General features: G+C 47.1%; 1 protein-coding gene across 6 annotated transcripts in view; it reads right to left on the bottom strand.

The window, feature by feature from the left end:
• SRGAP3 (SLIT-ROBO Rho GTPase activating protein 3) overlaps nt 1-13,959 on the bottom strand; it is a 238,205-nt gene that overhangs the window by 62,455 nt on the left and 161,791 nt on the right. For all 6 annotated transcript variants that reach the window (XM_019651075.1, XM_019651076.1, XM_019651078.1 and 3 more), the window contains 4 exons: nt 10,054-10,182; nt 7,571-7,792; nt 5,809-5,910; nt 3,388-3,585 (listed from right to left, as the gene is read on the bottom strand). In XM_019651075.1, the coding sequence (XP_019506620.1) occupies nt 3,388-3,585; nt 5,809-5,910; nt 7,571-7,792; nt 10,054-10,182 (651 nt within the window). The remainder of the gene's footprint in view (nt 1-3,387; nt 3,586-5,808; nt 5,911-7,570; nt 7,793-10,053; nt 10,183-13,959) is intronic.

The raw sequence follows: 13,959 nt of genomic DNA, 5'->3' as shown, positions 1-13,959 counted from the left end.
GTCTTCCTGTGGAACACAGCTGCAGGAGCAAGGCCCATTGCGGGGTGGGGACCGATGGGGCGGGAACTGCCGTGTGCACAGATAAGCCTGGGGTCCCCCCACCCTGGCCCCACCTCAGTGGGTTTCTGGAATGGCTGGGCTGGTGGGAGGTTGTGGTGTTCCCTCTCCTTGGCCATGGTCCTTCTTAGCTCCTAGGACTTCGTCCCTTGGTCATTTAGAGTCACTCCCCCTTGTATCTGTAGAGCATGCGACAGTTTTCCAACATGTTCATTTGGTCCTCAGCTGTGTTGGATGGCAAATGGTGGGGGCATTGTCACTCCCACTCTTCCCAGAAGGAGACAGGAGCTCAGAGCTGTGGCCACTCAGTGTGGCCACCCATGCAGCTTACTGAACATTTCTGGGCCTCCATGCCCTCTGCAGGGTAAAATGAGAGGAAACTCACAATGTTTCTGCAAGTGTGGTGCAGGGACCAGCGGCCTCCTACCCAACCGGGGAGAGGGTCAACATGTAAATTCCTCTGAAATACCGAGTGTCTAACCCCTCCTTCTACATCTTAGGAGGATGCCACAGAGGCCCAGAAGTGTTCACATTTCCAGGGCCCACGTCGGGAGGGTGGCAGCCTGGGAATCTACGTTATGAACAAGCTTCCCACAGGAATGAAAATGATTCAAATATACACTTTAGTTTGATAACAACTCACCTAGAGGCTCTCTCTGAATGCTTCCAATAGTAACACCCCCTTATTTTATCATGTGTTTAAGAATTCTCCATAAAAAAATGCAGCTGAGATATAAGGAGGTGTTTTCTCTACCATTCCTAACAGCCCCTGGTAGCTCTAACCCCACACACGTAACTCAAGCCTTGGTGGGTTATTCACTTACACCCCCAGGCCCTGGGGCCCAAAGCTTCACCCAGGCTTCATGTGTGACCCATGAAGGGAAAAACACCCTCAAATTATACTAATGCACGCAGTAAAAGGAATTTTATGTCCTTAAAAATACCCCCAATAATGTCACAACATCAAATCATGAGGTGTATTAGTCAATCAGGTTGATAAATTGAATACAAGATTAAAATATAACATTGATGACCCTTAAGCATGGATATTGGCAAATTCTATTTTTTTTTTTTATGATTTTATTGGGGATTTGGGGGAGGGGAACAGACAAGCCGCTCTCCCTTTGCTCTTCAGTCTAGCCGTGGAGGACGTCGCTCCACTGGCCCATGTTGGCATTATCATTGTGCTTCTCCTGGGTGAGGCAGATTGATCTCTGGTCACTGGACGGCCGCTCACAGCGGCTCTCGGCAGTTCACGCTGGCTGCCGGCCGATCATGCCAACTGCCAGCCACTCACGGTAGCTTTACAGCAGCCCACTGCAGCTGCACTGCAGCCTACGCCGTTGCCGGTGACTCATGGCAGCCCAGCTCCAGGTCGAGCTGTTGTTCACCATCTTAGCTGTAGAGGGCAGTGTCACTGGCCTTCATGTGGGATCTGAACCGGGGCCCTGCTGCTCAGAGCTAGCGTCCCAAGCCAGCTCTTAATCAACGCACCACTTGGCTGGCCCAGCAAATTCTATTTTTTATTTTCAAGCAGGCTCAACACCCTCCTTTGCTTCTGCCACACAAATTTCTTTGCTTCTGCTGCCAGAGTGAATTAATAATCATATGCACTCCTCATTTATCTTTGGAACCCATACATTCTCTCTGCAAACATAGGAGGTCCCCAGTGGAAGTGGTGAACCCCAGAAATTGACATCAGCTGATTCACTAAGACTAGCTATGTTTTCTTTCTTGAAAACAACAAAGACAAAGAGTCTCAGTACGTGTCAACTATTGGTTTTCGACAAGGGATCTGAAAAGGTCTATCACAGATGGAGTGGGATGTTAGAATTCTGTAGGTTTGCGACTGGTTAAATGATCACCATCTAAAAGTGCTGATTAGTGGATCAATGTCAGCCTAATGGCATGTTTTGAACAACTCTGTCTTTGGCCTTGTCCCTGGCATACCCATTATTATTATTATTATTATTATTATTTTACTAACCAACATTAAGGTATGGAAGCCACACTCACTGAATCTGCAGATGACACACGGTTTGAAGAGACAGCATGTATGTTGAACAACTGGATCAGGATCTTGACAGTCTGGAGACATTAACTGATTCCAGTGAGAGGAAATCTCACTGGTGATAAACATTAGATCCACCCAAGACGTCATCTACACATCCTTTAGAAGGAGGGTGGCCTAGTTTAATGTCAGCGAGTAGGGATAGAGATTTAACTGGTATTAACTTAGCTTTCAAAAAAAAAAAAGGAATATGATCTTAGGACATATGAAAAGGAGCAAAGCACCTACTGTGGAAAGAGGTTTAGTTCTATTCTGTGCTGGTCAGACCACTGCTGGGAGTCTCACTTTAGAAGAGGCATCGACAAATGGAACATGTTCAGGAGAAAGTCCCTAGGATGCTGAGGCCACTCAAAAGGAAAGCAATATGAAGCAGGTTGAAAGAACCAGATATGTTTAGCCTGGACAAGTAAAAACCCAGATCCCTGCAACCACACCAAAGATTGTTCAGCCTCTCTCTGGTTGTCTGAGAGAACAGGATCTAGATCAAGGACCAGAAATCTTAGTGAGGCAGGTTTTTGAAGAGAACAGAAATAAGGAAAAATATTATAATATCTATAGGCAGTCACAAGTCAAACAAAAGGGCTTTTAGGGTAGGAGGGAGCTTTTCATCCTGGGACTGTTCAAGTAGGGTCTGTATGACTTTTTTTAGCAGGTTTATGGTGGAATGGGATCAAGCATCAGATGGAAGACTTAAGGTCACTTACAACCCCGAAATCTATGTTCACTAAACGCATGTTGAACTAAAGCTCAATGTCCCTTGTCCTTGTTCCTTCCTGTCCCTGGCCGAGTGGAATGTTGGCCATCTGGAATTTTACAGGACGGTCTGGCAACTCACCAGCAATTTGCATGGATCCTGCAGGGCACCATTTCCAAAGCCTGCACCCCAATTTGAGACAACGCAACATGACAACTATCCACTAAACTTTAAGGTTGTTACATGGGGCTTGCACCTGGCTCTGTAACCATTTTCTTTTCACCCTACTGAACACACTCTCTGTTTTTGTTTTTGTTTTTTCCCAGAATAGGAAAGTTGCAATAGCTGTCAATTCAAGATCAATTCCTGTGCTATCCACTGGTAATTCAGTTTCTGCATTTCACAAAGCCAAGCCAGGCAAATTAATTTGAGAAGGACATTGGAAGAATTTTAGGTCTACCTGACCCACGTGGTTTCACTGGCTCCCCCTAGCTTGGGCTGCTCCCCAGAAGTTAATGCCAGTGGGTCAGCAGACAGCAGGTTCTGGGTCCAGGACACCACTTACTGTAAAATAAAACATTTCTGTTTCCTGCTGGTTAGCTCTCCTTTTGGCGATGTTGATCTTGCTCATGTAGGTCTCAGAGGCGGCGGACTTGACAGATTCTGTGGACCGGCTGTGTTGGAAAGCATCAGAGACATCGAAGTCCTCCACGGTCAGCATGTCCTGCAAGGTCTGCATGGTGGCATCCAGGGTTTTTCTCACCTGGGGAAACACAGCATGTCAACAAAAGTCTGTCAGCCTCAGAACGCCTGTGACACCTCAAAGTCCTTTTCCTAACTGTTATTTTAGTTCTACCACACAAAGCCTCTAGGAGGCAGGCAGGGTCCTAAGGTGGTCTTTCCCATTATATGGGTGTGCAAGGGAAGGCCAGTGAGTGGGCTGGAATGAGAACCCAGGCGGCCCAATCTAAAGCCATTTTATTGAATTGCTCCCACCAGACAGAACCTTGGTGAATGTACAACAAACAAGAAGCTCAGGTTTCTAGGTTTGTTTCTCTTTACCTGGTTATATAGCCCCAAACTAGCTCCTCCAATGGGAGGCAGGTCCCTTGAGGAGGGACAACACTAGAAATACTCTTGGTTCCCATCAGGGAGGGGCCAAGGCCTGGATAAGGTGAGCAGCCATCCTCAATGAATGAACGCTCCAGCTATCTGCCACCTGAGTCCTATCAAAAGACTGACAGAAAAGAGAAACTCACGGAAGACAGACGCTGAGACAAAGCTGTCTAGTCAGCTCTCCAGGACTCCAGCTTCTCTCCTGGGATCAAGTGGGGCCCCCAGAAGGCTACACATGCAGGGCACACGAGCCCCCACCTCACAATGCATAACCCTTCGTTGACTTGCACCTAAATGGCGGACCAGGTACTTTGATGGAGTGTCATTCCAAAAACAGCTTCAGGAGAAACTGCACCTACATTCACCATTAAATTATTATTGCTTAATGTCACTTTCTTGTTACACAGATCTCAACTTAAATGTCACCTCCAGGTGACATCAGGCCCCTCCGATTGCCTTTCTTAACTTAGTGCCTATCTGTCTGTATCTGTCTAATACTTTGCATACTCATTCATTTATCGGCTTGTTTGCTTGTGTGTTTGGATTATTATTTTTCGTTTCTCACTAGAATATCAACTCCATGAGAGGAGGTCCTATGTTGTCCTACTCACTTTACTTTGCACTTAGCACAATGTTTAACACCTAGTATGTGCTTAATAAATACTTGAACACATATTTGTTGAATAAATGCTTGTTGAATAAATACATGAACAAATCATTTCTTTCTGACATCGCCTGACAGAAGCTCTGAATCAAACTCAAACATTTCCATGGCCATGAACTGCCTATACAGACAAAGGAAGAGCTGCTTCATTCTTTCTGTGGCCTTGATTTCCAATTTAAATTTCATTCTTGTTATCTATATACTGTTCCATGTAAACAATTTTAAATGCTTCAGGGAAAGATATAGGGCAGGAATAAATAACGAAAACACTCTGTTCTTCTCAGGTTTGAAAAACAGGTATATAATTTGTCTCCACATAGCCTCCCCCAAGGGACTGCTTTGATTCGTCATCATCCTCAACAACAGTCCGTCTCACAGAGACACAGAGCAAAGCAGCCCTCTCTGCCCAGGACAACCGTCTGAGATGTGAAGACAGGGGACCATGACACCCCATTGCCAGCGGTGAATGCACTTCTCAATGATAAACCTGCCCACAATCTTGGGTGACACTCCCTACATCCTGGTGTCCTCCAGCTGGTTGACATCCTCCCTGCATGGAGGCACCCAGACTGGACTAGGATGTTTCCCATCTGTCCTCATCAGTCCATCAGAATAGAACCGCCACAGCTGGTCTTCCATTTGGACCCTCCTGGAGATAATCCTGTGCCAGCAGCTGCTTGGGAGGTACGCTGGCCAAGGGAAGACAGAAGCACCTCAGAGCTCAGAATCCAGGACACATTTAGCACGCCCTGGGTGGTTTACTGAATTATATAATTTATTATTATTTCTGATGATAAAAATAGTATAAACTCATTGCAGAAAATAGACAAAAGCACAACGAAGAAAACAGAAACCACCTATACTCTGCAACCCAGACATAACTACTTTTAACTTTAAAGTATTTCCTTCCAGTCTTTCGTCTATGCCTGTGAATACGCAGATACATGTGCACATACTCTAGGGTACCCTAGTTATGATAATACTGAACATATAGTTTTACTTCCTCTTTTTCTTTAACTTGACATATTGTAAGCATTCCTCACTACCATTAAAGATTCTTGGTGTGCATGGTTTTAATGGCTGCGTAAATAGTCCATCTTACAGATAAACCCTAATTTCTTATGTGTTCCATGACGAAAGTAGACTCCCCGAAACAAGCCAGGTCTTTGTAAGAAAATCCCTTACAGGGCAGACGGGCTCACTCACCTCCTCATTCTCTATCTTGAGAGTGGCCAGTCTGGACTGCAGCTGGTGATACCGCATGAGCAATTCTGTCTGGACGGGCTGCTGAGCGCTGACCTGGCACACCTGTGAAAATGACACCCCCCACCTACAGTTGCCCAGTGCCCTCGTCACCTGTGTGGAGCTAGAGCAGGAGCTATCACTGATATCATATCAAAAGCTGAGGAAACAGACTTAGAGGTTGAATGACCTGCCAAAGGTCACACAGCTTATCCCTGGTGATGCCAGATGGAAACCAGGGGCCACCCTCTGGAACTGCAAGGTGTGGCCCCTCAGTCATGGTCTTCTATATTGTGCACTCTCGGGGGGGGGGGGGGGGTTTACTAAGAACTCTGACATAATCTCATTAACTGAGACTCAGTTAGTTAGTCTCCAGGCAGGAAGTTGTGGTAAGAAAGCCACTGCCTAAGAGAAGTCAATGAAAAGAACAATGAATGCAGAATAATCAACAAAATGCTCCTATTCCCCTGCAGGAAGATGCTTCAGAGAAGCGGCCATGAGGCAGTCTCACTCTCACGGACCCTCTTCCGCAGCAGGTTGATAGAGTGAGAGGTGGAGGAGGGGAAGAGCCGAGAAAAATATTGTTCTCCCTACACCCATTCCACCACCCAGGGCTCTGTTACCACTTGGGGGCTGGGCTACCTGGGGTGACTCAGCTGAGATCATAAGAGACAGTAGGGCTCTATTATTTATTAGTTATTTACCATGACCAGGCAACAACCCAAACTTTGCAGTCACCAGTGGTAAGCATGAGGTCAAAATTTTCAGGTCTAGATGATGGGCCAGAAGGGATGGACAGAGGGATAAGGCAGGAGTTGCAGGGAGCCCTGCAGAAGGCCACTCTTTTGCAAATGAAGAAAGTGGGTAGAAGCACCTGGAGGGTGCAGCAAATGCTGTCTGCTAAGGAGCCTCCTTGTCCCTCCCTGCCAAGCAAGGGCAGCGGATGGCCCAGTTGAGCTCCCACGAGATCCAGAGGCTGGCGGGATCTGGTAAACGGTTTGTCCAGGTTCCCCAACTCTCATGTGTATGGGTGGGCTATATCTAGGTGTAGATATCCCAGAGGGTAGAGATGACAGTGATGGGGACACAGATATGACATCTGGTGGCTGTCCTCCTCCATGGGCTCCAGGACTAGGGCCTGAGCCCTGGAGAGAGCAGGGAATGACACGGAAAAGCTCAAGGAGCTATTTGCATAAGGGATTTTGTGAAACTTGGGTAAACAGTGCGCTTCTTTGGGGCCAGTGACAAATGCCTTCTCCCAATTTTTTCCTCCAGAGTAGAGCGAGGACCTGAGCAGCACAAGCACTGAAGGAAACTCGGTGGTGCTATGCCTGCTGTATTGAAGGACAGGCAGTACTCTGGCAAGGATGCTGACCAGAGCAGCTGTGATGAGGCCCAGCCTCCCGTGACCCGAGGGAAGACTGTGAGATGACTGTATACAGACATGGGACTCTCTTGGGGTCTTCTAGACATACCTGGTAGGGTTTTTAAGGAGCACTAAAGTCCTGCAATTCCGCAGGTGGGAGACTTGAGCCAGCAAAGTTAGTGTTTGTGGTAAACTCCTTGGCTGGGGAAGCCCTTACATCATGAACCTGACCCTAAACTGCTGAGATAAACATCTTGCATGTGGAACGGGAACCACCATTCCCCTCCCACCAATGTTCCGGGAGCACATGGGAGAACAGATGGAAGCAGCCTCAAGCATGGGCTCCTGGGAGAAACCTACCTCATCTCCCATATGGGGCTGGAACTCAAACTTGAGTGGAGGACAGAAGACCTGGTTGCACATGTCCATGACGGTGTGCTTGTCACTTCGGGAATCCAGGTTGTCCACTGCATTCTCAATTACATCTAGCCCCTCATGGCGAGATGTCTCCAGGTTGTACTCGGCTGAGAGGTAGGTCCGGAAGGTGCGGGCCAGGCTGGCATGAAAGCCCAAATCACAGCACTGAGAAAAAGGCACACAACAGAAGGGTGCGGGTGAGGGCTGTGATGTGGAGGTGGGGCCACCGGTATTTCCTTTCCTGTTATGGTGACTGATGACTACCTCTCATTCCAATCTTTGAAAGATCTCAGTCAAATCTTTCATCCTGGAGGCCCTTCTGCACCTTGGAACCCCACCACACAAATCACACCAAAGCCCCCAGAGGGAGTTGGGGATTGCAATCTGGGCAACAGCAAAGCTTCTCTCACCTTCCCAAATTCACCACCTTCTTTCTCATCTCTAGGCCTTTACACATGCCTTCCCTCTGCCTTTCTCCCCCTGCCTAAATACTCTTCCTCCAGGTTTCAGTTTAGAGATCACTTCCTCCAGGAAGTCTTCCTTGATGCTCTCCACACTCAGAGTTGACATCAGATGTCCCGCCTCTAAGCACATCGCCCTCTACCTCCTTCACTGTAACACCTACCACATGGCATTGCAATTGCCTGTTAACATGTCAGAGTTATGCACGTCGAGCTCCTAAGGGCAGATGCAGTGGCTCTTGTCCACAGTGAAGCCTCAAGACCTAGAGCTAGTAGGTGCTCAATAAAAATTAGGTAAATTGAAAAGACTGGAAGGCGTGAAAAAGAAGGATGTAAGAAAGAAGGTTGTGGGCCGGCCGAGTGGCGCGATGGTTAAGAACTCGCTTGGGATGCCAGAGGGCCCCGGTTCGGATCCCACATGTGAGGGCCAGTGACACTGCCCTCCACAGCTAAGATGCTGAACAACAGCTCAACCTGGAGCTGGGCTGCCATGAGTCGCCGGCGACGGCGTGGGCTGCAGTCCCTGTGGCAGTGGATTGCAATGGGCTACCGTGTGTGGCCAGCAGCCAGCGTGAGCGGCCAGCAGCCGCTGTGAGCGGCCGTCCAGATGCCGGCGACTGATCTGCCTCGCCAGAGAAGAGCGCAATGATGGTGCCAACTTGGGCCAGTGAAGCAACGTCCTCCACAACTAGATTGAAGAACAAAACGACAGCAACTTGCCTGTTCCCCTTTCCCCAATTCCCCAGCACTGTTCCCATCCCCCCAATTCCCCAATAAAAATCTTTAAAAAAAAAAAAAAAAAAAAGAAAGAAGGTTGTAAGAAAAAGAAGGTGGTCTCAGGCTTGGGGAGGCACAAGCAGGGCCGAGCAGCTCCCTGTCCTGGAGATGGTGATAACGGTCCCTCCTGCAGTCTTCCTGATGTCCTGACAGGACACGCCAGGGCCAGAGAAAAAGGATCCATCCGCCAGTGTGGAATCTTTATTGAGCATCTACTGAGCCTGATCCCTGTCTCTGGGGGAGGGGAAGACATGAGAAGCAGTCCTAGCTCCAATACAGATGACAGACGCTCTCCCTGGTGACACTGCTTGCAGCGCTCTTTCTCCAGGCACGTTGTCCCTGCAGTGTCCCATTCTCCTTTTGCTGAAACTGCCTGATTTCTCCCAAGATAACGTTCCCAAGTAAAGTTGATCTGTATACAGTTGACCTTTGAAGAATTCAGGTTTGAACTGTGTGCGTCCACTTATACATGGATTTTGAACAATAAATATACAGTTGGCCCTCTGTATCCTGGGTGTTGCATCCTCTGATTACACCAACTGTTTCTTTGATCTGGGGTTGGGAATCCGTGTATGGGGAGGGCAAACTATACGCATTGTTCTGGGCAATTTTATATGGGACTTAAGCACCTATGGATACTGGTATCCGCAGAGGGTCCTGGAACCAATCCCCCTGCAGATACTGAAGGATGAATGTAGTTAAGTTTTGGGGGAGTCAAAAGTTACATGCAGATTTTCAACTGAGCAGTGGGGTTGGAAGGGGTGGTGTTCAGTGCCTCTAACCCCTGCATCATTCAAGGATCAACTGTAATTCTGTCTCATTCATTATTTTCCTTCATGTGCCTATGTATAACTGGCAGACTAGACCTGGGGGCACTGAAAATATCAACACCTGTACCACCCTGGGAAATCCCTAGGGCATGAACTGTGGACGATCACACCTGTACCCACACACATAGCAAAAGGCCTGGTGTAGAGGAGGGTACTTGGGAAGTACATGCTGAATACATGACTGCCCAACCCAACTGTATAGGGGCCGGCGGAGGCCCACTCCCACCCATGGAAGTAGAGATTCATCTCCCAGGCCCCACATGCTAACAGCCCTTCCCCTCCACCCTGGCATGGCAACTGAGGACAAGGGCCAGCCTGGGTGTGGGGCCCTGTTCAGTCCAACTCCCGAGGTGCTCACGTCGATTAGGTCGGAGACATCATGGATGTAGTATTTGCTTATAGCTGCGTTGGTGGCTGCCAGATTCAGCAAGTAGTCATTCCGTGCCTTCGTGCACTTCAGCTTGTTCTCAGAATATTTGGCCTGCCTCTGGAAGAAGAAAAGAGATGTGAGAACTCAGCCATTAATGGTAGTAGGGTTTGGGGATTTTCTTTATGGCCACGGCCTGCAATTCAATCCACCGCACACCTCTCCATATGCTAGCCTTACTCCATATGCTTAGGTGAGTAAAATTTGGGACTTATATTCAACAAGCTCACCTTACAACCTTACATTGCCTGTGTGCAGCCAGACACAGCACTGCTGGATAAGCAGCCATCTTTTTTTTTTTAAGATTTTTATTGGGGAATTGGGGAGATGGGAACAGCGGTGGGGAGTTGGGGGAAGGGGGAACAGACAAGTTGCTGTTGTTTTGTTCTTCAGTCTAGTTGTGGAGGATGTTGCTTCACTGGCCCAATTTGGCACCATCATTGGGCTCTTCCCGGGCGAGGCAGATCAGTCGCCGGCTTCTGGTGGCTGCTGGCCGCTCACGCTGGCTGCTGGCTACATACAGTAGCTCATGGCAACCCACTGCCACAGGGGCTGCAGCCTACGCCCGTCACCGGTGACTCACAGCAGCCCAGATCCAGGTTGAGCTGTTGTTCAGCATCTTAGCTTTAGAGGGCAGTGTCACTGGCCCTCATATGTGGGATCTGAACCGGGGCCCTCTGGCGTCCCAAGCCAGCTCTTAACCATTACGCCACTTGGCCAGCCCAAGCAGCAACCTTTTAATGGCCTCTACTAGAGCAGGGTGTCCATAAGACCTCCTGAGGCCCCCACTCAACAGCCCCAATAGCTGCCCAAACTGTGACAGTGGCCTGTGAAGCCCTCCATGACCTTGCTCCGGTCCACCCCTCAAGCCCCTCTTCCTTCAGGCTTCTTCTCATTGCCAACCTCCTCTGCCCTCTTTTACGAGGCCAAGTTCACTCCTGCCTCTAGGCCTTCACACTAATTGTTCCCCCTGCCTGGTAGGCCATCCTTCCATGTCTCTATATGGCCTGGTCCTTTGTGTCATTCAGGTCCTTACCAAGGGTCACACTGGTAGATGGGCCTCTCATGGCAGCCTTGTAATAAAGTGTGTTGCCAGCATCTCCACTGCCTCTCCCCCACGCTCTATCCCCTTGCCGTGCTCTATTTTTTCCATTTATTTCATCTGTATTCAATTTTTAGTGATTGCTTTCATTTTATTTTTTAAGGCTATTTTTTAGAGCAGATTTAGGTTCACAGAAAAATTGAGAGGAAGGTACAGAGATTTCCCATATAATTTCTCCCCTCACCCCATCCCCCCAGACAGCCTCCCTACAATCAACATCCCCCAGCAGACTGGCACATTCATTAATAATTATCACCCAGAGTCCATAGTCTACCTTAGGGTTCACTCTTGGTGTTGTACATTCTATGGGTTTGGACGAATGTATAATGACATGTATCCACCATTACAGTCTCATACAGAGCATTTTCACTGCCCTGAAAACACACTATGCTCTGCCTTTTTATCCTTCCGTCCCTCAACCCCTGGCAACCTCTCATCTTTTTCCTGTCTCCATAGTTTTGCCTTTTCCAGAATGTCATATAGTTGGAATCATACAGTATGTAGCCTTTTCAAACTGGCTTCTTTCACTGAGTAATATGCATTTAGGGTTCCTTTATGTCTGTTCATGACTTGACAGCTCACTTCTTTTTAGATCTGGAACCTTTAGTCAATATTCCATGGTCTGGATGTACCACCATTTATTTATCCATTCACCTACTGAAGGATATCTTGGTTGCTCTATTTTTCTTCAAAAGCACTTTTCACCACCCAAAATTATAAGTTTACTCCTCTTTGTGTACTTCCTGATTTTTGGTGTCCTCCACTAGAAAGTAGGCTCTCTGAAGTCAGGGACTTAATCTGCCTTGTTCATGGCTGGGCCTCTAGCACCCAGAACAGCCCCTGCACAAGGCAGGTATTAAATGATTTCACTGGTCGCCTGGATATGAGTGGTGGGGAGACGCAGGGTGGAGCAGCCAGAGCGGGGCCAGTCTTGGCGAGGAGCCGGGCTGCCTCCCTGGGAAGCTGCTTCTGTTCTGGGCGAGCTGGGCAGGAAGGAGAAAAGAGTGCATGGGTTAGAGAGCCGTCCCCTTGCCTCTTTCAGACTGATGAGTCCCACTGCTGGATAAAAAACAGCTCTCCTTAAAGACACAGGGTTCCCTCCTTTACCTAGACAACGCTTAAACCTTCCTTATTACAGACTGAGTTCCCCTAACACTTTAGTAGAGGTGTCCCCAGAGATCTCCTCTGACCTTTCCCCAGGGTCCAGTTATTCTGGGAATTTCCAGAAACAGACTCTGGCAACTACACCCTGTACCAGCCATTCAACCAACCCCCACAGAGAGCTTTGATACAGTCCTGACCCATTTCCAGGGGGCTACTATGATCCTGAGACCATTTTCAGCCCTTCATGGACTCATACAATTTTATATCTGGGAAGGATATTAAAGGTATCTTAGTTTAATTCATCCATTTTATAGGTGAAGAAATGAGAACTGAAGAGAATTAGCTGGTCCAAGACTCAAATGACTAATTAACATACAACTCTGAACAAAAAATTAGCCTCCAGAATCCCAGCTTGTACTCTCTCCAGCCCTCTATATATCCCCTTATGTTGTAGTTCTGTAATTCCCTGCCTGGCTATCTTATTTTTATTTCTTTATTTTTAGTATACTCACAGATTTGTACAACCATCACGACTATCTAAATTTAGAATATTTTCATCATCCCCCAAAGAAACCCTGCACCCATTAGTAGTCATTCCCCCATTCTCCTCTGCCCTAGCTCCTCGCAACCACTAATCTGCTTTCTGTCTCTATGGATTTGTCCATTCTGGACATTTCATATAAATAGAATCCTACAATATGGGGCCTGTTGTGACTGGCTTCTTTCACTCAGCACACTGTTTCCAAAATTCATCTATGTTCTAGAATGAATCAGTACTTCATTCCTTTCTATGACTGAATAATATTCCATTGTGTGGCTAGATCACATTTTATTCATCTATTCATCACTTGACAGACACTTAGGTGGTTTGCACTTTTAGACTATTATGAATAATGTGCTATGAACATTCATGTGCAACTTTTGTATGGGTATATAGTTTAATTTCTCTTGAGTAGATCCTAGGAGTGGAATTGTTGAGTCATATGGTAATTTAGTCTATGTTTAACATTTTGTGGCACTCCAAAGTGGCTGAACCATTTTACATTCCCTCCAGCAGTGTAAGAAGATTCCACTCTCTCCACATCCTCATTAATACCTGTCATTATCTGCCTTTTTTTCAACCTTAGCCATCCTAAGTGGGTATGAAGTGGCATTTCATTGTGGTTCGGATTTGCAGTTTCTTAATGACTAATGATGCTGAGCATCTTTTCATATACTTATTGGCCACTCATACATGTCCTTTGGAGAAATGTCTATTTAAATCCTCTGCCCATTTTTAAATTGAGTTTCTGCCTGATTATTGTGAAGCCTATTTTTCTTTGCCTTTGGAAATTACCCTGAAATCTTATTTTCTTTGCCTCTGGTTATTTTTCCAGCTTACCTAAGTCCTGTTGGATCTTGTTCCAACTCAATCTCCTATAAGTTTTAAAAACTGTAGGATCATATCATCATAGAATTCAACTCATAGGAGCCCAAATAAACATCTGGCACAATGTTTGGCATATAGAAAGAGCTTGGAAAATGTTTGCTGATTGCATGGAGTAAATAAATACAAAGAATTCAACAGGAAATCATAGCCTTTTAAGAAGAAAGGAACCTGGGCCGGTCGAGTGGCGTGATGGTTAAGAACT

This window comes from Hipposideros armiger, unplaced genomic scaffold, assembly GCF_001890085.2.
Source record: "Hipposideros armiger isolate ML-2016 unplaced genomic scaffold, ASM189008v1 scaffold_152, whole genome shotgun sequence".
NCBI classification, from domain to species: domain Eukaryota; kingdom Metazoa; phylum Chordata; class Mammalia; order Chiroptera; family Hipposideridae; genus Hipposideros; species Hipposideros armiger.
Note: the sequence above shows the minus strand (reverse complement) of the source record. Positions and strands in the feature narration are given on the sequence as shown.